The sequence below is a fragment of the Diabrotica virgifera genome, chromosome 8 (assembly GCF_917563875.1).
Source record: "Diabrotica virgifera virgifera chromosome 8, PGI_DIABVI_V3a".
Classification (NCBI taxonomy): Eukaryota; Metazoa; Arthropoda; class Insecta; order Coleoptera; family Chrysomelidae; genus Diabrotica; species Diabrotica virgifera.
The window spans coordinates 211547009-211574180 of NC_065450.1; the positions used below are offsets into that span (position 1 = coordinate 211547009).

Here is a 27172-nt window from a genome sequence, read left to right on the forward strand (position 1 = left end):
GTTTATAATCTTAGTACTACGCTAAAAGATTTCTTACCCTATCGGCACCAACCACGACCGCGCTAATGTGTCTGAATTTCATAACAGCTGCTACCATACTATCAACTATGAGGGTGGCTGGAATTTTATCGTGAACTAGTTCGTAAGCAGTCAGTCTTGCCCCTTGGTTGTAGGGTCTTGTTTCAGTGCAATATACGTGTTCTGAAAACCAAAAAATATATGAGTACAAATATACAGAGTAAAAGATTCAACAAATGAACATAGATAATCCACGAGGGAAATAAACTTCCTGTAGCTGGCTGTATACCATAAATCACAAAAATACTAGATTTGTTGTAAAATGTATATTTTAAAATACCCTAAAAAAGGGTCACAAGACAACACGTTTTCGGATTAAGAAATCCATCATCAGTGTTCTAAATGCCCTAAAATTAAGTATAACCTAATTAATTGAGAAAAAATTAAAAAGTTGACAGAGGTTTTAAAAAACAAGAGGCCATACTTACAAAAAATAGCATGCCTGAGCCACTAAAATGTGTTGGGTAAAAACCCTTTAAATGTGAACAGTTATGTTATGTTACATATTTATATAATAGTTAAATGATGTTCCAGATATGCCTGGATATAACCCAGGACAACACAGGACTCTTCCCACGTGGTTGGAATTTTTTTGGAGAATTAAAACCTCACATATTGGATTTCAATGGCCAACTGACAACTGAATTCAAGAGCAACCCAGAATGACGTTAAGAATTGTCAATGTAACCTAGTTGTATTGTTCTTTCAGCCACAACGTTTAAAGATTGTTTTAATATTTGAGATAAAAGACAATATCAGATTTACATATGTTGGAGTTAAAGTTATTCGAAAATAAATGAATTTTTTTTTAAATTATCCATTAATTAAGTAATCAAATAGGAAAATAAAATGTTTACGTTACCAGAAGTTATGCAGTCAACAATACCAATAGTTGTTATGTTAGTCGTATGAAATCAATACACTTAAACAAATGATGGGAAAAGGCCTTTTACGTACAAACGTCTAGGAAAACAAAATTGTATGTAATGTGTACATATGTGTACAATTCTAAGGGCCGGTACTTTATGCCTCGATTAACAGCCCGTTAGTTAACGGAGGTTTAATCGGGACCTCTTTAGGGTCTCTTGCCTTGTAATTAATGCAATTATAATTATTATTATACTTATTTTAATTATTATAATACTTGTAATACTGTAATTGCATTTATTACAACGCAAGAGACCCTAAAGAAGTCCCGATTAAACCTCCGTTAACTAACGGGCTGTTAATCGAGGCATAAAGTACCGGCCCTAGGAGTATTAATTGAAGGATAATTGCTTGATGACTGATAATTTGCTTAGAAGTGTAAAATATAAGTTTACCCAACATAAATTGAATAAAGATGGAATATGTAATATGATAATTAAAGAAATACTGTTTTTTGTATATGACTGAAAATGAGACTAAAAGTAGCTTGATGAAAGCAAGTCCTCTAGAGACCTGACATAAAATTGCCTGAATCCATATCCAGACCATCAAGTTCCCATATCGCATATACCACCACATCTCTCAGAATTGATTCTCATTCCAGTCAACCCCTTCTTAGTCTTATTTCATAGCTTATCGATTAGAAAACTCTCCTATCATAACGTAACACACCACACATCTTACATGGTCCAATATCACCACATACTCTGTCAGACCTTTCATACCCTCCAACGCTCCCCATATTTTACGATCACTTCATTTTCAGGCAATTTGATGTCAGGTCTCTAGAGGACTTAGCTTCATCAAGCTACTTTTAGTATCATTTTCAGTCATATACAAAAACAGTATTTCTTTAATTATCATATTACATATTCCATCTTTATTCAAATTATGTTCAACATCCGATACGAAAAGGACCTGTAAGAAGAACGCACTGGCGAAGCGTCCATGTAACCATTGTTACCATTGGTAACAGTTAAAATTTGTAAATAAATATTTTATGACTACTATGAAATAATTCCACTTATATTTTTTAAAAATAGAAATATTTGTTAATAGTATCTACCTAATTCAGTAAAATAGCCAACTAGACGCACGAAAATATCAGCGAGTTTATGTAAAAGCGGTTGCACGTTATTATAATACGCCCTTACCACAGTATAAAGAGGTTCCATATACTGTGCCCTTACCGTGCGCCGCGCCGTTATTTACCACTTCTGTGAGTGGCAACGATGGTAGATCTTTGTATCGGTCAGGACCATGTCAGGACTGGATCGTCTCTGAAAATTTTGCGGGCACGATGGCTCTGAAGCCGCTGTGGATTAGTATTCGTGTTACCAAATTTTAATTTGGTAACGCTAGGTAGGGCCGGTGTCTATCGGAACAGAAAATACCGACCGTAAGAATATCAGACTTAATAAATGCAATTTTAATTATTATTATAATTATAGGTAATAATTATAATTCCATTTATGAAGTCTGTTATTCTTAGGGCCGGTATTTTCTCGATTAAACTCCGGTTAGTTAACCGTACCGGCCCTTTGGATTCGATTATTGCATAATATGCATTATTAATTATTAGTTTATAACTTGTAACTGTACTTGCTTATTATACAGATAATGTATGCTTATTATACAGATATATGACATATAATAATATTGATTACACAGTACATTGTAGTGTATAGTCAATAAAATAAAAATTATTTAATATTTTAGGCTAAAAATGACAAATTAATGTACTGATTAGTATACTAATTATACAATTTGGATTTTTTAATAAAGTATAAAGGTGATATAATACATATTTTACCTAAAAACAACAAATATGTTTTTAGTTTGTAGATACTTTATATAATTTCTTAAATTTTTAATTTTTTAATTTTATTTCTGTATTTCATCTATTTTTATAATAGACCTGGATAGCGCGTACCAAAAAAAGTTGATTAATAGCAAGCTGAAAATTCACGGTGTCTAGTCGGACAAACTTTGATGTATGGGAACACTGTATATATAAAAATATTTATAAAATACATTATATATAATATATCTGGTATATATTTAATATCTGGTTTTGGTAACACTTTAGAAAAAGTCACGCGTCGCCACTGGAAGAACTGTTCTAATCAGTCAGCTTTCTAAGCAAGTTAGGGCATATACAGGGTGTAACAAAAATACAGGTCATAAATTAAATCACATATTCTGGGACCAAAAATAGTTTGAATGAACCTAACTTACCTTAGTACAAATATGCACATAAAAAAAGTTATAGCCCTTTGAAGTTACAAAATGAAAATCGATTTTTTCGAATAAATCGAAAACTATTAGAGATTTTTTATTGAAAATGGATATGTGGCATTCTTATGGCAGGAGCATCTTAAAGAAAAATTATAGTGAAATTTGTGCACCCCATAAAAATTTTATGGGGGTTTTGTTCCCTTAAACCCCCCCAAACTTTTCTGTACGTTCCATTTAAATTATTACTGTGATACCGTTAGTAAAATTCAATATTTTTAAAACTTTTTTGGCTCTTAGTATTTTTTCGATAAGGCAGTTTTTATCGAGTTGCAGCTTCTTTTTTAATATGTTTACATAAAAATTTTATGGGGGTTTAGTTCCTTTAAACCCCCCCAAACTTTTGTGTACGTTCCATTTAAATTATTATTGTAGTACCATTACGTAAACACAATATTTTTAAAACTTTTTTGGCTCTTAGTACTTTTTCGAAAAGTCAGTTTTTATCGAGATATGGCTTCTTTTTTAATACGGTTCAAAATATACCTAAAAATGTAAATCATACATAAATTTTCATTATTACCAAGTCTCCATAATCGTACTTAACCATATACAAATATGTGGTGGATTTGACAAATATTCAAAATATCTCGATAAAAACTGACTTTTCGAAAAAGTACTAAGAGCCAAAAACGAAAAAGTACTAAGAACGTACACAAAAGTTTGGGGGGGTTTAAAGGAACTAAACCCCCATAAAATTTTTATAGGGTGTCCAAATTTCACTATAATTTTTTCTTAAGATGCTACTGTCATAAGAATGCCATATGTCCATTTTCAATAAAAAATATTTAATACTTTTCGATATATTGGAAAAAATCGATTTTTATTTTGTAACTTCAAAAGGTTGTAACTTTTTTTATATGCACATTTGTACTAAGGTGAGTTAGGTTAAATCAAACTATTTTTGGTCTCAGAATATGTGGTTAAATTTATGACCTGTATTTTCGTTACACCCTGTATTTTTTGTTTCTCATTGGGCATATTGTTTGTTTCCCAACACTTTTCGGTTTTGTTTGGAAACACTAATCCCATTTTTCGATCATTTAACTAAATTTTAGATATAAAAACCATGAACCACAAAAATTCAGTTTTAAAAATATTGTTTGTCATCGCCGTTATCACTAATACCAATGCCAAACATTGATCGATAACTATTGTCTATTGTTTATTCACGCTCAGAGTTTCCTAAATATCAATCGGTTTTTTCCAATTATGATTTTTTCGAGAGCCTTTACAGATAGTCCAAGAGGCAGCGCTGAAAAATCTCTTTGAATTTACTAAAGCTAGATTTTTCACAGTTGATTACTGTGTTTATGTAGAGAAACATACTGCGGTCGGTGAAGCAAAACGTAGAACAGGGGTTACTGAGAGGTTATCAAAGTTGCTTTCCTACGAAGGTACTTAAATCCATTTACTAAGGCTGAAAATCAGTACACACATCCTAAATTAAATATAAATAAAATCCAGGAGGAAAATAAACTTCCTGTAGCTGGCTGTATACCATAAATCACAAAAATACCAAGTTTCTTGTAAAAGGTATATATTAAAATACCCTAAATAAGGGTCACAATACAAAACGTTTTCGGATTAAGGAATCCATCATCAGTGTTTAAAAGCCAAAATTTGCATGCCTGAGCCACCAAAATGTATCGGGTAAAAACCCTTTAAATGTAAATAATAAGGATGTTTTACATATTTATATAAAATTCATTGGATGGTATAGATAAACCTGGATGTTACCCAGGGCAACACAGGACTCTCTCCACGTGGTTGGAACTTTTTTTGGAGAAAACCTCACATATTGGATTTCAATGGCCAACTGTTGTTGTTCAATTGAGTTGGCCATTGAAATCCAATATGTGAGGTTTTCTCCAAAAAAAGTTCCAACCACGTGGAGAGAGTCCTGTGTTGCCCTGGGTAACATCCAGGTTTATCTATACCATCCAATGAATTTTATATAAATATGTAAAACATCCTTATTATTTACATTTAAAGGGTTTTTACCCGATACATTTTGGTGGCTCAGGCATGCAAATTTTGGCTTTTAAACACTGATGATGGATTCCTTAATCCGAAAACGTTTTGTATTGTGAATCTTATTTAGGGTATTTTAATATATACCTTTCACAAGAAACTTGGTATTTTTTAAATATAAATAAGTTATTATAGTCGGTCAGCTGTATGACGGGACAGACCCGGTCGGTCGGCTCCAGTGAATGTACAGGGTTATTCACTATATTTTGACCCCCTGTAAACTCGAATTAGAAAAAAATGTGAAATACAAAAGTTATTCGATTTTAAATTATGATTTTTTGACATATATATCGTACTAGTGACATCATCCATTTGGGCGTGATGACGTAATCGACTATTTTTTTTTAATGAGAATAGGGGTCGAGTGCTAGCTCATTTGAAAGGTTATTCAATTCCCTATTCAGTAATACAGTCTAACCCGCTTATTAGAATACCTCTTAAAGAAATATCCCGGTTTAAGGAATATAAATTTCACGTCCCGAAATATTTATAGTAGCAACCAATGATTGGTTAATAGAATATCCCGGTTATAGGAATACTTTTGCTCAGCACAAAGGCTATTCCAATAAGCGGGTTCGACTGTATAAGCATTAACATGATTAATTATAAAGGGTGTCCAAAAAAACTTTTTAATTAAATAATTGTTTAATTAATAATTCAAAAAAAATTTTTGACACCCTGTATAAATAATGATCTTAATGTTTATGGTACTGTATAGAGAATTGAATAACCTTTCAAATGAGCTAGCACACGACCCATATTCTCATTTAAAAAAATAGTCAATTACGTCATCACGCCCAGAGATGGATGACCTCACTAGTACGATATATATTATGTCAAAAAATCATAATTAAAAAATCGAATAACTTTTGTATTTTACATTTTTTTCTAATTCTGTAAATAAAGCAGTTTACAAGGGGGTCAAAATATAGAGAATAACCCTGTACATTCATTGGGGCCGACCGACCGGCTCTGTCCCGTCATTCAGCTGACCGACTATAATAACTTTTATTTATATTCAATTTAGAATGTGTGTACTGATTTTTAGCCTTAGTAGATGGATTTAATTATCTTCGTAGGAAAGCAACTTTGATACCCTCTCAGTAACCCCTGTTCTACGTTTCGCTTGACCGACCGCAGTATGTTTCTCTACACAATCACAGTAATCAACTGTGAAAAATTTAGCTTTAGTAAATTCAAAGAGATTTTTGAGCGCCTCTCCGTCTATTAAGCCCCTCTCCTATGTGACTCAGGCAACGCAGCTCTCCTCTGCTCTAGCCATCATATTTTCTGAGCAAGGACATTTTGTCCTCAGTGTTGTGGTACCTTTTCAGACTTTAAATAAACATTACAGTATCTTTTAACACTATCGAATCTCCATTCTGCCCACACAAAATGTTGAAATATGACTTGGCAGTACCGTTTTTTAGACAACTTCAAAAAAAAGCCAGCAAGTATGATTAAAATGGATTCCACTACCGAAAAAGATTTTAGATAAAAGATCGTACTTACCTAGTCTTTTCATGCTGTGCAAGGTCCGAACAACCCCTAGGGCAGTACCGTAACCAGCTGTAGCTAAAGACCCCGTATTGCAGTGAGTCAAAATCCGTACGAGGTTATCTCCACTAACTCTAGATAGAATATCTTTGGCACCGTAATCACCTATAGCTGTATTGTCGGCTATGTCCTTCGCTAACATATCCTCAATAGTCTTTGTGAACCTAAAAAATAAGAATACAAAAGAGATAAAGAAAAAAAAATTTTTTCCTACTCGCCGTAGGAGCATACATTTTTATCAAGTTCAGTTTGGCGTGAAATGTGATTAACATTAATACCATTATTCTTTCTGAGATGGGGAAAACGCCTTCGAGTGCTCTATTATGTAGATATGTTTCTACTGCCACACCGTGTTGATTGTCATCACTACCGGAATAATATACAGTCGGAAAAATGAAAGAATACCCATGAACGATCACATCAATCACATATTTTGTATTTGCTGTTTTTTTTTTTATAAATAACAAACCAGAGAGATAGATTATTAATAATCTGAATAATATGTGATTGATGTGATCGTTCATGGGTATTCTTTCATTTTTCCGACTGTATTGTGGCTTTATCTGTTGAGAAACAGCCTGAGTTGTGTCACATGACTTCACTGACACCCAGTATGTCAATAATCAACCTGTCCATTCCTTGAACAATATTGTGCATCTTACTTAGGCGAAACATGCTCTGAACATTCCAGGTTCCAATTTTAGTGTTGGACAGTCTTATTCCCTCGCCTCCGTTCAACTGACAAGAAATTTAGCCTAATAAAATAAAAAAAGTCAAAATGTAAATTCGTACAGGTTAAAACAAATTTTATATCAAAGTTTAGGTGGGTACAAAAGATATTTTCAAGAAAGTATCCAAATCATACAAGGGGATCATTGTTTAAATAATTAAAAAGGGGTCATTTTTGCAAAAAAATTACATTTTTAACAGCTGAGGTAATTCACTTATTAATGAAGGCCTATGGGATTTTTTTCTGCAAAGTTGAAGGGTAAATCTTTCACATAGGACTTACTAATTTAAATTTGACCCCCTATTTATTTAAATAATTGTATGTAAAACTTTAAAAACAAATTTGCAAAAAAATATTTTTAGCGTTTTAAAAGCGCTATAAAATATTTTATTTTACAGACTAAGTTGCGCTTTATTACCAGTATTAAGCAAAAAAAAATTTGTCGAAAAATATTTAATATTTTTTGAGATGTTGAATTTGTTTATTAACTGTTACTATATTTTCAATTCCAAAAACGCGGTTGTTGCCAAAGAAATATTCACCTGCTTAAGATCTCATTATTTTTATTTTTATGTATGTTTTCGATAACTGTATTGATAAATTCAAATTTCAATTAAACTTCCCCCTAAAATGGCATTTGAAAATTATTCAAATTTGTTTATAATTTGTTTTTTTAATAACGTCGCGGGGACTAAGTATTTTGAAATGCCGTTTCGATAATTGGGTTCCTGGGAATTTTTTACTAATTAACAAAATTTTTCTGTCGTTTTTCTCCTTCTTTTTTTTTCTTGGAGTTATATTACTACGGGCCCTTTTAGGGTTAAATTTTATTAATACTGTCGAATCTCTGAGTTGTTGATTCTAGACCTAAAAATATTAAGATTTAACTAAAATCTCATGAATAAAATGTGGCTACTTGCTGAGTTACAGGGTGTTTTATTTAAAAATTTAAAAATTATTGTTACCAAGTACTTTAAAACTATTTGACGTATCCTTATCATACTTGCCAGAAAGTGTGGCTATTATACACCCTACTAAATTGTGATTAATAAACGTTTCTAGCTAGTGCCAGAGGCGTACGACAGGGGATAGTGAATGATTGACCCTTCCCAAATTCTACGCCACTGAGTGAATTACTATTTTAGCGAAATTTTTCCATTCTCCAATACTTTATATGTAAATAACTTTATTGGTATCGATTAGGTCATCAGTTTGAGAGATATTGGAAGTTTAAAATGAATGAATGATGAATCAAAATAAATATGCCGTTTCATTTTTAACGTCCAATATCTCGAAAACTAATGACTTAATCGTTACCAGTAAAGAGTATATTATTTACATAGAAAGTGTTGGAGAATCTAAAAATTTCGCTAAAATAGTAATTCCCTCAGTGGCGTAGAATTTGGGAAGGGTCAACCCTTATCTATCCCCTGTCGTACGCCTCTGGTAGTAGCTAGCAACATTTATTGATCGCAGTTTAGTAGACTGTATAGTACCCATACTTTTTGCCAAGTATGATAAGGATACGTCAAATAGTTTGAAAGTACTTGGTAAAAATAATTTTTAAATTTTTAAATAAAACACCCTGTAACTCAGTAAGTAGCCACATTTTATTTAAGTGATTTTAGTTAAATCTTAATATTTTTAGGTCTAGAATCTACAACTTAGAGATTCGACATTCTTAATGAAACTTAACCCTAAAAGGGCCTGTAGTAATATAACTCCAAGAAAAAAAAAGAAGAGGAAAAAAAGACAAAAAAATTTGTTAATTAGTGAAAAATTCCCAGGAACGTAATTATCGAAACGGCATTTCAAAATATTTAATCTCCGCGACGTTATTAAAAAAACAAATTATAAACAAATTTGAATAATTTTTAAATGCTATTTTAGGGGGAAGTTTAATTGAAATTTGAATTTATCAATACATTTATCGAAAACATATATAAAAATAAAAATAATAAAATTTAATACAGGTGAATATTTCTTTGGCAACAATATTTCATATTCAATATCTCAAAAAATATTAAATATTTTTGGACCAATTTTTTTTTACTTAATACTGATAACATAGCGCAATTTGTCCTGTAAAATAGGATATTTTATAGTGCTTATTTAAAACGCTAAAAATAATTTTTTGCAAATTTGTTTTTAAAGTTTTATGTATAATTATTTAAATAAATAGGGGGTCAAATTTAATTTAGTAAGTCTTATGTGAAAGATTTATCCTTCAACTTTGCAGAAAACAATCCTATACTCCTTCATTAGTAATTGAACGACCTCAGCCGTTAAAAAAGTAATTTTTTTGCAAAAATGACCCTTTTTTAATTATTTAAACAATGATCCCCTTGTATGATTTGGATACTTTCTTGAAAATACCTTTTGTACCCACCTAAACTTTGATATAAAATTAGTTTCAACCTGTACGAATTTACATTTTGATTTACATGTAGTGTAATTTTATTTTACTAGACTAATTCGCTTATTAATGACATGAGATACCTTCCTCAAACTTGTGTAATATAAGTTAATTAAATGACTCATCTGATCTAGTGGATGAACAGCGACCACTATTTTTGTTCTTAAGGCTATAAGCTTATTTTGCTTAAACGCCATAACTTTGGTCCATTTTGTCGATATTTTCATATTGTTAACAAAAATTATATTCACTAATACAAAATTATTTTGGTCTTAGGCACTCATTCAACAATTTATTCAATTCAATTTATAGATATGTAATATGAAACACGTTCTAAAAATGCTTATTAAAATTAAGATATCTCTCCTATATATGAGCCAAATCGTTTTTTTATTATTATTATATATTAATTGCATCAACGTCTGTGCCAAATATAGACCAGGGCTAATCTGTGAAAAAACGTCTATTTTTGGATGTGAGAGGTGGCATTCAGATTTTTGCAGATAAAGTTAGGTGACAACTTCAATAATAATAATTGAGATCAGGGCAGTTTTTGTTTTCATTTGGTTCAGAGTTGGACCACCATCTCCATATAGCTATTTCAGCATCTATGCATCCTCAGTGGAGCTATGCAGTCACAACTCTAAAACAAAATCAACAAACCCTGCCTATCTAAGGGAAAACATCGCGATGCAATGAATACACCTTTTGAGACGCAAAACAGCGACATCTCTCGTAATAGGAGGAAGACGAAAAGCCCCAGATGCAAAGGTTACTACTTTTATACAATTAGAATAATTGAAATAAAAATAATAAACAATAATTTAAATCCAAGACTTTTCGTTAAGAAACTGCTTTCTGGCTGCATCCCGTATCTCCGGGTTTTACAATATACAGTGAGCACGTAAAGGTTGGAATAAATTCATTTTCTCAAAAATGGACGATTTTGGAAAAAAATCCCGAAACAGGTCAATTTTTATTTTTAAATTACGACTTTTTGGTATATATATCATACTAGTGACGTCACCCATTTGGGCGTGATGACGTCATCGATGATTTTTTTAAATGAGAATAGGGGTCGTGTGATAGCTCATTTGAAAGGTAATTTAATTATCTATTCAGTAATATTAACATTAACATCATTATTTATACACAGTGTCAAAAAAAATTTGTTTGAATTAAATTTATTGACATAAAAAGAAGAATATGTATGTGTAATTTATTTAATTCAAAAAACATTTTACTGTTCTCAGAAAATAGCAAAAAATGTTTATTTGAAAAAAAAATCATTGCCTTTCGCTTAAATTAAATGCTCAAATTGTCAAGAGGCAGGTGGGTGGCTGCTTTAATATTGAATTTGCAAAAAACAATATTTATTTGTCAAATAAACATTTTTTCCTGTTTTATGATAGCAGTAAAATGTATTTTGAATTAAATACATTACACAGATTCTTTTTTTAGGCCAATAAATTTAATTAAAAAAAAAATTTTTTATAAATATTTATGTTAATGTTTATATTACTGAATAGAAAATTGAATTACCTTTCAAATGGGCTATAACACGACCCCTATTCTTATTTAAAAAAATTATCGATGACGTCATCACGCCCAAATGGGTGATGTCACTAGTATGATATATATGCCAAAAAGTCGTAATTTAAAAATAAAAATCGACCTGTTTCGGGATTTTTTCCAAAGTTGTCCATTCTAGAGAAAATGAATTTATTCCAACCTTTACATGCTCTCTGTATAAGCACAAGCTTTTACAATAATAATTGATTTATGCCCCTTCTCAAATATGCCCGGAACATTAATAAAAAAATTAAAATATTTAAAAATTTCGAAAAACATCGATTTTTTTCTACTTTCTTTACTTATAACTTTAAAACGATTCGTTTTGGAACAAAGTCGTACAGAAATAAAATAAAGATAATTAAATTTTGTATGATATACGACTGCTTAAAAATGTCTTAAAGTATTACCCTTTCTGCAATATAGCAATAAATACAAAATAGGGGGCAAAATAAGCCTGTTGTTATTCAAAGTTTTTTAACCACTTCGGTGGCACTTAGAACCTTAGTAATTCGCTCAAAAAATTATTATAGCTTACTTAAGCCGTCTGCCAAATTTCATTAAAATCGACCTAATAGATTTTGCATAATAAATTTGCAATCTATTTTTTTTAAGTTAAAAATGTTTTAAAAACTTTCTAAACAAAAAGTAGACCATTTAGAAATTGGCTAATTTTTTTACATAATATGTAAAAAAATTAGCCAATTTCTAAATGGTCTACTTTTTGTTTAGAAAGTTTTTGTTGTTAGGTACGTCATGACCTACTTATTCCCAAATTTTGGTGCACTATCTCGATCATGAGCGTCATAAAAAAATAATAAAATCGGCGACTTTGACCCCTTATAACTACCCTCGGCCCCAACTCTGGTTTCCGGCCGTTGGTGAAAGTCATGTACACAACTAATTCAACATATCCCCGTATAGTTTTTCCATATTACTTATCACGCACAAAATCCGCTCCCCGCTCTTAGACTATTAGATAGGTAGAGCGCCTCTTTATATTATAAACCAAAATTTGGGAATAAGTAGGTCATGACGTACCTAAGTAAAATCTCTAGGGGCTCAACGCTGCGTGGCCGACAAAGGGGTGGGGGTAGGGCTGAATATAAAAAATATAACGGGTTTTTGCGACGTTAGTGATTGAGATAGTGCACCAAAATTTGGTTATAAGTAGACCATGACATAAATAATTAAAATCCCCAGAGCCGGAAACCAGAGTGGGGAAGGAAGGGGTCAAAATTCCGTTTTTAATTATTTTTTTTGTGACGCTCATGATCGAGATAGCGCGCCAAAATTTGGGAATAAGTAGGTCATGATGTAACTAAGTAAAATCTCCAGGAGTGGAACGCTGCGTGATCGACAAAGGGGTGGGGCAGGGGCGAATATAAAAAAATGTAAGGGGTTTTTTGCGACGTTCGTGATTGAGATAGTGCACCAAAATTTGGAAATAGGTAGACCATGACATAACTAAGTAATATCCCCAGAGGCGGAAGCCAGAGTGGCGGACGAGGGTAGTTATAAGGGGCAAAAGTCGCGGTTTTTATTATTTTTTTTTGTGGCGATCATGATGGAGATAGTGCACCAAAATTTGGGAGTAAGTAGGTTATGACGTAACTAAGTAAAATCTTCAGGGGAGGAACGCTGCTTGGGGTACAAAGGGGTGGTAGGCAGGGGTGAGTATAAAAATATATGGGGATATATGGGGGTTTTTTTGCTGTTCGTGATCGAGATAGTGTACCAAAATTTGGGAATAAGTAGATCATGACATTACTAAGTAAAATCTCCAGGGGCGGAACGCTGCGTGGGGGACAAATGTTGTGCCGGGTCACAAAAAAATAATACACACTGCGACTTTGACCCCTTAAAACTACCCTCATCCCCAACTCTGGTTTCCGGTTCTAAGGATTTTACTTAGCTAAGTCATGGTCTACTTATTCCCAAATTTTGGTGCACTATCTCAATCTAGCACGTCGCAAAAAACCCCTTATATTTTTTATATTCACACCTACCCCCACCCCTTTATCGGCCACGCAGCGTTCCACCCCTGGAGATTGTACTTAGTTACCTCATGACCTACTTATTCCCAAATTTTGGTGCACTATCTCGATCATGAGCGTCACAAAAAAAAATAATAAAAACGGAGAATTTGACCCCTTATAACTACCCTCATGCCCAACTCTGGTTTCCGGCTCTGAGGATTTTACTTAGTTATGTCATGGTCTACTTATTCCCAAATTTTGGTGCACTCTGTCAATCACGAACGTCGCAAAAAAACCCCTTATATTTGTTGTATTCACCCCTGCCCCACCCCTTTGTCGGCCACGCAGAGTGCCACTCCTGGAGATTTTACTTAGTTACGTCATGACCTACTTATTCCCAAATTTTGGTGCAGTCTCTCTATCATGAGCGTCACAAAAAAAAATAATAAAAACGGCGACTTTGACCCCTTATAACTACCCTCATCCCCAACTCTGGTTTCCGGTTCTGGCGATTTTACTTAGTAATGTCATGATCTACTTATTCCCAAATTTTGGTCTACTATCTCAATCACGAACGTCGCAAAAAACCCTTTATATTTTTTATATTCACCCCTACCCCCACCCCTTTGTCGACCACGCAGCGTTCCGCCCCTAGAGATTTTATTTAGTTACGTCATGACCTACTTATCCCAAATTTTGGTGCACTATCTCGATCATAAGCGTCATAAAAAAAATAATAAAATCCGCGACTTTGACCCCTTATAACTACCCTCGGCCCCAACTCTGGTTTCCGGCCGTTGGTGAAAGTCATGTACACAACTAATTCAACATATCCCCGTATAGTTTCTCCATATTACTTATCACGCACAAAATCCGTTTTTATCTCTCCGACTATAATACACTTTACAGAATTAAAATCGGATTATTTCAGCGGCCTCAGCAATGTCTTAAAATTATAAACAGTTTTTTGGCTTATAAACAAGTAGCTTTGTTAAACAATAAAAAATTTATTTTTATCAATGCAGATAATCAAAACCGGTATAATTTGACTTAAGCTTTCAAATGCTGTAAGCAGAATTACTATTTTATTTTTTAATCAAAAGTTATTCGGGTTCAAAAATTACAATTTTTCGATTTTTTTAAAGTTCAACCGCGTTTATCTCGAAAACTATGCATCCTACAAAAAAACTTGTAAGAACATTTTTTGCTTAGAATTACTCAAGAAATACAAAAAAATGTTTTGTTTTACGAAAAATCGCTGTTATGTAATTCTTCAAGTTCTTTGTTTATAACAATCTTATCGACATTTGGATCAACTGTTACCCAAAAAATTCGTGTTCCACTGGTCAAAATACATAAAAAAGGCTTGGGTAAGTCCATCTAAATAAAGCAGGCCGTTGCACCCCCCTGGCGACAAAACTAATTTGTTTATAAGCCAAAAAATTGTTTATAACTTTGAAACATTGTTGAGGCTGCTTAAATAATCCGATTTTAATTCTGTAAGGTGTATTAGATAGATAGAGCGCCTGTTTATATGTTATTAGCAACCTTTTAAATTCTCTACTTTTTGTTCAGAAAGATTTTAAAAAATTTAAACTTTAAAAAAAATTTAGATTGCAAAATTATTATGCAAAATCTATTAGGTCGATTTTAATAAAATCTGGTGGACGGTTTAAGTATGTTATAAGAATTTTTTAAGCGGATTACGAAGGTTCTAATTGCAACCAAAGTGGTTGAAAAACATTTAACAAAAACAGGCTTATTTTGCCCCCTCATTTTGTATTTATTGCTATTTTGCAGAAATGGCAATAATTTAAGACATTTTTAACCAGTTGTATATCATACAAAATTTAATTATTGAAGTTATACTTCTTTACGGGCGTAATGACGGTGAAATTTTATATGGTAAAACCTAGCGACCGGGCGCATGCGCATTATAACTTTGTTCTGATTGGATGTTCAAATGACATGACAAAAATTATCCAATATGGCAGCTGTGGGACTGTGGTTTGGTTATAATGTATGCTTGTTGCGATTTAAAATTTGTAGGAAGAGAAACAACAAACAAAAAGTTAGTTAATGGTTATACTGCCTTTTTAAATAGTTTTCATATTATATTTTTGGACTTATTTACATAGAAGAGATGATTGTTGCATGCCAATGTGAAAGCTCATCAAACTGTGACTAGTATGCCTGCCGCAGATCTCGCTTATTCAAAGCTAAAGAATCTTTCACTGGTAAGTGTTTTATAAATAGTTGATCAAATTTTGTTATGATATTTGAACATAGCCACTTTGCACGACGCAAGTGATTGCGAAATTTATTAGTCGTTATACGGGCTCCGATACCTACCTTGAACCTACCAAAATACATAAGTAGTATGTAATACTTTTATTTACATAATTTGATAACCATCAAAATGTCTATCAATATTCACCTAATATATTGTTTTCTTACTCTATGTTTTGTTGTATTTTTTCAATTCTAAATCATTTCAATTCAAAATCAAAATAATTTGATTTACATAAGTTAAAAATGTCAAAAGGTTAATCTGTTTAGTTAGACGATCTTCGCACATAATGACAAGCTGTCTCTGTGGCGAAGTTTTAATGCGAGTGAATCCCAATACAACGCAAATACCAGCCGCGTGGTAAGTTGGTTCGAATCCCAATAGAAACTTTTATTTTTTATTTTTTTTTTATACATTTTATGATTGTAAGTAGTCGATCAGATTAGCCAAGCGGACTGAGGCGCACGATTGACAATCTATAGTGGATATGCGGTCGAGACGATCGAGGTTCGTGCCCCAGCCCGGTGAATAGAAAAATAAAAAGGCTGACGTCGTAGTCTAAAATTCTAAAAAGAATCTACGACTTGGTCTGGAATAAGCTGGTGTCTGATCGGCCTATGGAGGAGCAGTACAGCAATAAGGGCTTGCGGCTCGGTGACACTCCTCCATAGATCCCTACCGGAAGGGCGTTGACGCCTATAAACGGTGTATACATACATGATTGTAAGTATATTTATTATATAATTTTATTTTCAGAAAATACGTATTTAGTTAAAATTTTTCCCGACAATTAATGTTCAGAAATCGTTTGTGGCATTTTTAATGTGTTTGTGTGTGTTTTATTTTTTTATTATTTTAATTTTTGGCACTGTTTTAATAAAAATGTTTGAGAAGTAGTAAGTATAAATTAATTTAATATTTAAATAAAATATAAATAAAAAGTATATTAATTTCGTTTATAATCATATAATAGATGTATCACTTCTTACGTACGTACAAAGTACACACACATTCTTTTCTTTATTTTATTTCTGTACGACTTTGTTCCAAAATAAATCGTTTGAGTTATAAGCAAAGATAGTAGAAAAAATTCGGGGCTTTTCGAAATTTTTAAATATTTTAATTTTTTTATTAATGTTCCGGTCATATTTGAAAAGGAGCATAAGTCAATTATAATTATTGAAGTTGTCACCCAGCTTTATCTGCAAAAATCCGAATGCCACCTCTTACATCCACCTCAAAACAGATCCGCCCTGGTCTAATGTAGAATGTTTCAAAACATAGGTAGTACCTGAATATAGAAATCGTTATGGATAAAAAAGATGTTAGTCTTATAATATTAATAATATAATATATAAAAACCTTATTTTGTAAAAGGTATATGTATTTAAAATCCCTAAAAAGGGCTGTATCACAAAACGTTTTCGGAATCAATATTCCATCATCAGTGTTAGCACAGGTTTACATGCTTTAAGCCACCAAAATGTACGGGTAAAAACCCTTACATTGATTTTAAACAGTTGGGGTTACCAACTGTTTAAAATCATCTTTCACTCTTGTAAGATGTCCCACCCAAGGCATTTTTGCCTTGTAATACGTTCAATAGTGTCTTCCACTCCAGATATTATCGAACATATCACAAGGAAAACTTTCTTTTGATTAATTAAAAAAAAATAAACAAAAACAAATGAATGATACTCACTTTGCTTTCATCTCCTGAACATCAACTTTTTCATCATTGCACAGCTGGTTGGCCAAATCTATCAGATCTTCAGCAGCAATCTTCATGTTAACAGCAGTCGGTCTGGAAGACACTAAATAGTTGAGTTTCCCCTCGATCTCCTGTCTCATCTGCTTCTTGGAATCATATTTTTCACTGTGCAATTCAACTGCTAAACTTAAACATCCTACTATAGCTATGGCAGGTGCTCCTCGTACCTGCAGAATAACCAATGTTATGTAGAATGGATACACTGGAAGACTTTAAATGTATAGATTGGAAGAGACTTACTGAAACAAGATCCAACGCCAAGATAATAAGTTTATTTAACAAGTCTATGATAACCCAAAGTAGTCAAAGCAGTATAATTAACATGGTTAATTAGAATAAACTATCCACAACAGAAATGGAAAGAGCAATGCTAGGTATACGACTGTCAGATAAAAAGAAATGACTGGGTAATATCAAAAACAAAAGTCGAGGACATAACAACAAAAGTTGCCAAACTTAAATGCAGCATCGCAGGCAACACTGTTAGACAAAAAGACCAACGTTGAAACGCCACAATTCAACATTCTAAAATACTGATAAAACCAAGATGGATGAAAAGAGAAAAGTGTGTGGACCAAGTGAAAGACGTTTGAATGAAGCAGGAAACGATCTTAAAGAAAAAGGTTGTCAAAATTGGAAAACGAACATCAAAGGTCATAAAAGATGGAGATAAACTGTCAATCTAGGCCAAATGGCTGTTTGAAAATAAAAAATATAAGGGTTGTTCAAGGGTAGCATACAATAAAGTAGAATAAATGAATTTTTTAAAATCAACATTTCCATAGCGGCACTTCTTCTTTCTTGGCTCTAGAACCATTTGTTTCTAATTCCCATTTGTTGCATTCCTATCTTACGTAGATTGCTTGTTACAGCATCCTTCCATCTTTTTCCTTGTCAGCAACTGATCTTCTGACATCGGGCATTTCCCAGAAGATTGTATTTAGTAGTTTTTCATCATCCTCTCTCAGTATGTCCTACCCCTCTTATTAGTGCAGTCACTGAAGGTTTTCACCTCCGATCTCGTTGAACCTACATCGATTTACATGAAAATTGGTGAGTAATTAGAGGATACCTCAAGGAACAAAGGTGACATGATGACATCTTGCGCTTTTACCCTGGGGGTGGATGCCACCCCCTCTCGGGGGTGAAAATTATTTTATTAAAAATAATACCATAAGTCGATAGAGGGACAAATTATAAGCAAAATTTGTTATATAAAGTTATTAAAATAAATCAACACTTTTTGAGTTATTAAAGACCAAAGATTTTATTTTTTCGTAAAAAATGCATGTTTTAAATCGGTTTTTCACGTATAAATCAAAAACTATAAGATTTTACAAAAAAGTTATAATTACTGAAATTAAAGAAAATAAAAAATTGAATACATTCCTCACTAAAGAACTAAACTAATGTTAGTTCAAAGTGAGTTATTGGCAATTGAATGTGTATTTTTTCGACGAGTACTCAAATCTAAGTATTCAAGCTTAAATAACGGGAAAACGATGCAATGTATAAAATATTCCTGCTAAACATTTGCCAAAGTACTTCGGAGTACCTATCAAATCAGCTTCAGAACAAGGTAATAGCGTCAAAATTAAGCAAGTTATAATGAAAATAAAAGAACCGTTTCGAATTTTTTAGGAAAAAGTGAAAAATAAAACATACGCCATTTCCACAAAAATTAAAATTTATAGTAATTCTTACAAGAACTTCTTTATATTAGCATAAGTAATGTGTTCGATAATTTTGACTGGTTTAGAATGCCTATTTTTGAAAAAAAGATATAATTTAAAAAAATCATAATTTTTAAAATCATTGTAGGCTCATATTCTTTTGATAATAACTCCAAAATACTTAATATACGTAAAAAATTATATATAACCAAATTTTAGTTTTTTCTGTGCCAAATATTTTACTTGTTTTACTATTTCTATAGGGTAAAAAATAACCCCGATAGAAACGTTTAAATCTTAAATTTTGCTGTGGGAACCATGCAACCGGGGTCATTTAACCTTTTATTTTTAAAGAAGTAAGGGGTTTAAAAGATTAGGTTTAACGTGCTTAAATAGCACTTGGAATTAACTTTCAAAAAGTTTTTAGATGAACCTGATACCGTAAACACGAACGGAGTTATTAAAAAAAAACAATAACATTTTATGGAAAAAATTTTAAAAGATAAATTTTGAAAAAATTTTGGAGCATAAATTTTAACGCTATCAACCTGTTCGGGGCTCATTTAATAGATATTTTTAAGTACTTTGACAAATGTTTAATAAGTTTATGTTATAAAATGCATCAGTTTCCCGTTATTTCAGCTTGAATACTTAAGAGTTTTTTACTCGCCGAAAAAATATACATTCAATTACCTATAACTCACTTTTAGTTAACAATAAAAGGTTTTTGTGGTAAGGGGTTTATTTCATTTTTTATTAGCTTCAATTTTGATAATAATAACTTTTTTGTAAAAACTTACACTTTTTGAGTTATTGATGAAAAATTGGTTAAAAACATGCATTTTTTTCAAGAAAAATTAAAATCTTTGATCTTTAATAACTCAAAAAGTTTTGATTTATTTTAATAACTTTATATAACAAATTTTGCCTGAAATTTGTCCCTCTATCGAATTATGGGGTTATTTTTAATAAAATAATTTTCACCCCCGAGAAGGGGTGGCATCCACCCCCAGGGTAAAAGCGCAAGTTGGCACCATGTCACCTTTGTTCCTTGAGATATCCTCTAACCACTCACCAATTTTTATGCAAATCGATGGAGGTTCAACGAAATCGGAGGTAATAGCTCATATCCACCTTCATTGACTCCACTACACAGGGTGTAACAAAAATACAGGTCATAAATTAAGTCACATATTCTGGGACCAAAAATAGTTCAAATGAACCTAACTTACCTTAGTACAAATATGCACATAAAAAAATTTACAGCCCTTTGAACTTACAAAATGAAAATCGATTTTTTCAAATATATCGAAAACTATTAGAGATGTTTTATTGAAAATGGACATGTGGTATTATTATAGCAGGAACATCTTAAAGGAAAATTATAGTGAAATTTGTGCACCCCATAAAAATTTTATGGGTGTTTTGTTCCCTTAAACCCCCCAAACTTTTGTGTACGTTCCAATTAAATTATGTTTGTGGTACCATTAGTTGCATTAAATGTTTTTAAAACTTTTTTGTCTCCTAGTCTTTTTTCGATAAGGCAGTTTTTATCGAGTTGCAGCTTCTTTTTTAATATGTTCACATAAAAATTTTATGGGGGTTTTGTTCCTTTAAACCCCCCAAATGTTTGTGTGTTCCAATTAAACTATTACTGCGATACCATTAGTTAAACACAGTATTTTTAAAACTTTTTTGCATCTTTGTATTTTTTTATAAGGCATCTTTTATCGAGATGTGACTTCTTTTTTAATATGGTTCAAAATATACCTAAAAATGTAAATCATAAATAAATGTTCATATTATTACCAAGTCTCTGTAATCGTACTTAACCATACTCAAATATGTGGTGGATTTGACAAATATTCAAAATATCTCGATATAAACTGATTTTTCGAAAAAGTACTGAGAGGCAAAAAAGTTTTTAAAATATTGTGTTTAACTAATGGTACTACAATAATAATTAAATTAAAACATACACAAAAGTTTGGGGGAGGTTTAAAGAAACAAAACCCCCATAAAATTTTTATGGTGTGTCCAAATTTCACTATAATTTTTTCTTAAGATACTACTGCCATAAGAATACCACATGTCCATTTTCGATACAAAATCTCTAATAGTTTTCGATATATTGGAAAAAATCGATTATCTTTTTGTAACTTCAAAGGGATGTAAGTTTTTTTATGTGCACATTTGTACTACGCTAAGTTAGGTTCAATCGAACTATTTTTGGTCCCAGAATATGTGATTAAATTTATGACCTGTATTTTTGTTACACCCTGTATATGATTTGTCTAGATGTATCGTACAATGTTTTTATCACCATAGGATGCTTGGAGTTACTGGTTGTGTCTTGGTCTCCATTCTCCTATTATCTTGTCTCTAATCTCTCATTGAAATAATCTAATGATAATAATTTTGTTGTTTCATGCTGGTTCACTGTCCAAGTTTCACTTCCATATGTTATGAGGCAAATTATAGTTTTATATAGCTTTGATTTAGCTATCTATCAGAGCAATTTTTTGAAATTCTTTAAAAGCTTTGATTTTTGGTAACTACTGTGCACTTGGTCTTATCTTTGGAAGTTAAGGCCAAATTCCCTGGCTCCGCTTTCAAAAGGGTAAAAACTTCTTTCACAGCTTTAGTAAATTGTGCAACACACATATTCTGAGTAAGTACAGTGGAACCCCGATAAGCCGGCCCCCGATAACCCGGAAGTCCGGCTAACCTGGACCGATTTTTATCAGACAAACATTACAACAATAAAAATGTATGCAATATAATATAATTTGAGAGATAATGCGTATTTGTGTAATTTGAACTACATAATATACCTTAATAAAAATGACTCATGGCAGACAACGTTCATTGTCGTGTTATCGAAAACAACAGGCATCTGTAGTATCCTTTATTTACTTGAAACTGTCTTAGCATTGTTTAGAAAAGACTATTAAAAAATTATTTTTCAAACAATGGTCTTAGTCTTCACTCTTATTAAATAACATAACTTCGTTGCGATTGAGACGGTATTGTGTGTAGTAAAGTCACATTGTTCGCTTCCGTTCTGTAATCTTTCGTAAATCTATTCAGATTTTGTGTTTGCGTGATTTTTTGTCTGCGTAATGGCAATAAAACTTAAAAATGCTGTTTTTGTTTCAAAATGATAACAAAAGACAGTTTGGACAATCGGTGCAAAGCTAAAAATGAGACTCTCGACGACGCTTTGTATGTGTGGAACGCGAACGTGGTTTACAAGTGTCTGTGTGCCAATTATAACGGAGTTTATCTGTAAGCATACCATATTTTAGTAATTGTTACCATTTTCTCCGACTAACCCGAATTTTCGATAACCTGGATTGGCCGCGGTCCCGATTAATCCGAGTTAACGAGGTTCCACTGTACCTATAAGTGCAAAATATCGACAAGATCCGAAGGTTAGGTTATAACATAAATAATAAACGACATAAATAATATTATTGATGACCCAGATCTCCTGGCAGCTGTTAGCCTGCGTGTTCCATCTATTAATTCCAGAAATAGCCAACTACTTAACATTGAGTTTCATAGAACCAATTACGGCATTAACTCGCCTATTTGTCGAATGAGCAAATTAACAAATGAAATGTTACAAAAGTGTGATTTGGATTTATTTAATGATGGTTTTAATAAATTTAGTGGTAAAATAAAAAAGTTTCTATCAAATTAATATTAAAATTATTATGGTAAAATGTGTCTTATTTATTAAATATGTAATCTGATTTCAAATTTATTACCTCCAAACCTTTGTTATATATATGTTTCAGTGTTTTTATAATTATTGAAAAAAAATCTAGTCATGACATCTTGTTATTGTTATAGTAATCTTTTAATATATTTTGACTTGTATGTATATTCTAATGATTTAACTTTGTAAGACTATATAGGTTATACTTATAACTATCCTTTGTACTTTTATAATTATTGTTGTTTTATACCTACGAACTCTGTAAATGCTATATGCGTAAATAAAATTTTGACTTTGACTTTGAAGGTTCTCTTTGCTCAAAATAGTCTAGTATAATATGTATTGGTAACTTCCTCATCCTCCTTATTAGTTACTCTTTTTATTGATACCGTCCCATCATTCTCTTAATCTTGAGTCTCATTTTTGGATGAGTTTGAAAGGTTCTTAAGTGTTAGTGAAAATCTGCTTGCTTAGCACACATTGGGCCAGAGATTGTTACGCTCTCCGATCCTTTCAGCAGAAATCACTTGCTTGGAAAAACCTTCATTAAGTTGAAGAAAAGTCAATCTTTCCAATGATGTGTTCTGAACAGATGTGTTTTTAAAAGAGTCAGATGAGATACAAAATTTTGTAGATTTATGTTGTATTTATTGATATGCTGTATTGTTTGCTTGCCAACTTCATAGATTCGTGATAACTGATGCGACATGTCCACTGTTTTCAATTACATTTAAAATCCCTAAGTTTTATTCAATCTTAAAATATTTACTTGCATTTTATACTAGTTATTGCCCTTTTGTAAACATTTGTTAATAATATACAAGAGTAGCATCATCAGCGTCAGTGGAAGATGGCAAGCAAATGGCATCCAAGCATTGTTGCTATTGATATTACCTTATGCCTATCTCCCTTCCAGTGTATAGAGTTTCCGTCAAGTCATTTATGGTGGCGCTATTTCGATAAACCTTAAAAATGTATTTTGAGGTTGAATTTAAGCATTGAAAATAAATAAATAAATGTAATCCATAATAAGTACACTTCTTGTCATAAAAAACTAATACAACTCTTATAACCGAAAATCATATTTTTCAATTTGTGTAAGTTGATCTTGTCAAATGTGTCATTCTAATTTCCAGGGCAACGTTGCCAGTTCAACCAAAATATTATATCAAGACAGCTAAAAGCAGGGCTGTGCGACAGACTTTAAGTTTTTAGTGTACTAAAAACTACAACAATATCGATCATTCTCGATCAGTCAGTCACATTTATTTAAACAAGCATCCTAAAAAATTCTCCCATTAATTTTGTAATTTTCCATCATCTCAATTAACACATTGATGGACAGAAGGTTTATAGACGTCTAATTTCCATTGATGTAATGTGACAAAATGTCTATAGACGTTGCATTTTCCCTATTCTACTTTGCAAAATACATATAGTGTCACAACACTTGCTTATACATTTGAAGCACTGTCTGTCAACATTTTAAGTACCCATACATTGATTAGTGTTTTATTATAATTTTATAATTTATGAAAATATTTCGACTCAAAAAAATAATGATAGATAATAAATCTAGACATGACTTTAAATTATTATGTTTAATTTCACATCGAGAGGTGTGATAGGTTTCTCGTAAAGTGTAGCACAAAACTGTTTTGAATTGTTTAACCCTTAAACGCCCAAGGGTGGGTAAAAAATGTCCACCTAATGCGTATTCCCTTGTAACATAATTATTACGTATTTAAAAATTTTTCAAAAATTATTTATTGTTAAAAATACAGCCCTTTATCGAATGTTAATTTGGTTTTACCAATATTTTTGAAAATAAAAGTAATATCTTGAGTTAAATATGTGTAGGCATAAAAAGTACAACCTTGGTAAAACTTGTTACTAAAGGTTTCTGTATAATTTCTCGTTGGTAGGAACATAATCCATATAATTATCGACGTATAATTACATTATCGACATAATTATCTGCCAATGAGGAGGCTGAAAGGAAGAATGTGGAGAAAATCGACAAATCTGAATTAATGGCCTTTACTGGTATGTTAATTTTGATGAACATTGTAATGTTGTCGTAAGATTTGTAAATTGTTTATATTAATATTTTAGAAGATGCTGTGTTTATTAAGCATAAGATTCTTAAGTTTAATCCATTTCCAACAACTCTCAATAAATATATTAGCTATTTTCGAGGTGGACATTTTTTACCCACCCTTGGGCGTACATGGAACCTAAAAAAGGTTGGGCGTTTAAGGGTTAAAGATTCTTTAAGCATTTGGGACATTAACTCAACTCTGTCTCTGGTTATTCAGTTTATTAGATACGGTTTTTTGTTGTTAATGATTAAAATAATATATATAATAGTATCCTGTGTTATAGCGCTGAAGGGGCTTTGGGATTATAGAAGGGTAGTCCGCTATATCTAGAGCAGCGGCTCTCAATCTGTGGTACATGTACCACTGGTGGTACATATCGTTATTTGAGGTGGTACACAAAACGCAAAACAGCCAAAATCAGCACCACTATTATAGCTTATTAGATCGCCTAGCTAGAGGAAAGATTACCAGTCTGTCTGTAACCATAGGCAAGGAATATAACATTTACTTGGAGATAGTATAAAGGTTAAATAATTCCACACCAGAGTAATGTGTTGACATGTATAAGAATATGAGTCTAAATGAATCGATCTAATCTAATCTTTATCAACAAAATGTAAATTAATAGGGCATTATTTTAGCTTGTTTGTTCAATGTTACAATTCGCGCCATTGTTAGCAGTATCAACAGAACATATTTATAAACACGCTCACTTGAATAAAATATTTCTTACGTTATAAATAAGGTTTACTTCTACTACTTTTAACAGAAGTTCTGAGCATAAAGTTACCTAACCTAACTTATTGCACAAGTTGTGAAATACATACCTGCATTTTATTTATAACTTTCCAACCATCCTCGACACCTTTAACTTGAATATACTTAGTTTGTGCTGGTAAAAGCAGCTGGTCCAAGATCTCTAGCGAATTATTATCATATTTAATCGCCCGCAGAGTCATTTTAACCTCACTTATCAAATCACCGCTGTTGAAGATGATTTCTTTGGCGGTTTGATAAAAGCAAACAGACAAATAATTTACATCTTATCTGCACAAAAGTTGATATCGGTTACTTAATTGGAATAAACATTAGATTGTTTAATTAATAGTTTTGGCTCTACGTCCGGCAAAAATGACAGCAATCTGAGAAATGTATGTTTTAATTTAATCGTGTGTTACCATTGCCAGATTATTTTAATTAATACATTAAGAACATACTTCCAGGTGTAATTTGAATTTATACATCTTTAAATATATATTTTTATTCAAATATAAGTAAAAATAACTCAATTACTGTGCATTTTTTATATTACGAGATTACGATAACCGTTTTCACTAACTACGCAACCGAAAGTCGGATAATCAGTGTGATTTTTACGCCTGATGTTTATGCAAATAACATTGCAGGTGGATTTTTCACCTTTGGTAATAAAACATAAAATAAATAAATAATAAAAACGTATATTGCCATAATACAATTTATAATTCATTCTATTTCAGATATTTGCGCTGTGGATACCATATTCTTCATTCCTTGGATGCCTAGACGTCTTCTTCTGTAGGTACTACTTGTGGCTTTCGTACCTACTTTCCTGACCGGTTTTGCAACCATCTGGCTATCGTCTGATCAGACGGTGAGTTTCTCTAAACATGCTCTCTGCATGATTTCTTTCGAGGATGTTTTTTGTTTTATGGAGTCTTCTTGTGGCCTGGTGGAAGAAATACTGAGTTCTTTCACGGCCACCTCTCTCAGTGGTGTGTACTGGAGCCTTTCTTGGATGGTTGTGCTGCCCCGTCTATGATACGGTACTTACGGTAGCATGCTGTCTCTGTGGCTTCCAGCTTCTTCCAATTGATTTCCGCCGTTGAACTCCATACTGGTACTCCATACAGCATCACCGACCTCACATAGGCCTGGTAAAGTTGAATTTTCTTCTTCCTCATTAGAGGTGATGTCCTAAAAATGAAAGGTTGAATTAGTCTTTTGACTGTTCTACTGCTTTATTCTTGATTTGCTTTGTATGC

At 32.1% G+C, this 27172-nt stretch overlaps 1 protein-coding gene across 1 annotated transcript in view; it reads right to left on the minus strand.

Moving 5' to 3' along the window:
* Nucleotides 1-26499, minus strand: part of LOC114336160 (methylthioribose-1-phosphate isomerase) — a 41001-nt gene extending 14502 nt beyond the window's left edge. The window contains exons 1-4 of the mRNA XM_028286489.2: nucleotides 25976-26499; nucleotides 17581-17816; nucleotides 6847-7055; nucleotides 38-201 (exon numbers count right to left, since the gene is read on the minus strand). Coding sequence (XP_028142290.1) covers nucleotides 38-201; nucleotides 6847-7055; nucleotides 17581-17816; nucleotides 25976-26107 — 741 coding nt within the window. The 5' untranslated portion in view covers nucleotides 26108-26499. The remainder of the gene's footprint in view (nucleotides 1-37; nucleotides 202-6846; nucleotides 7056-17580; nucleotides 17817-25975) is intronic.
* Between the last annotated feature and the right edge of the window lie 673 nt (nucleotides 26500-27172).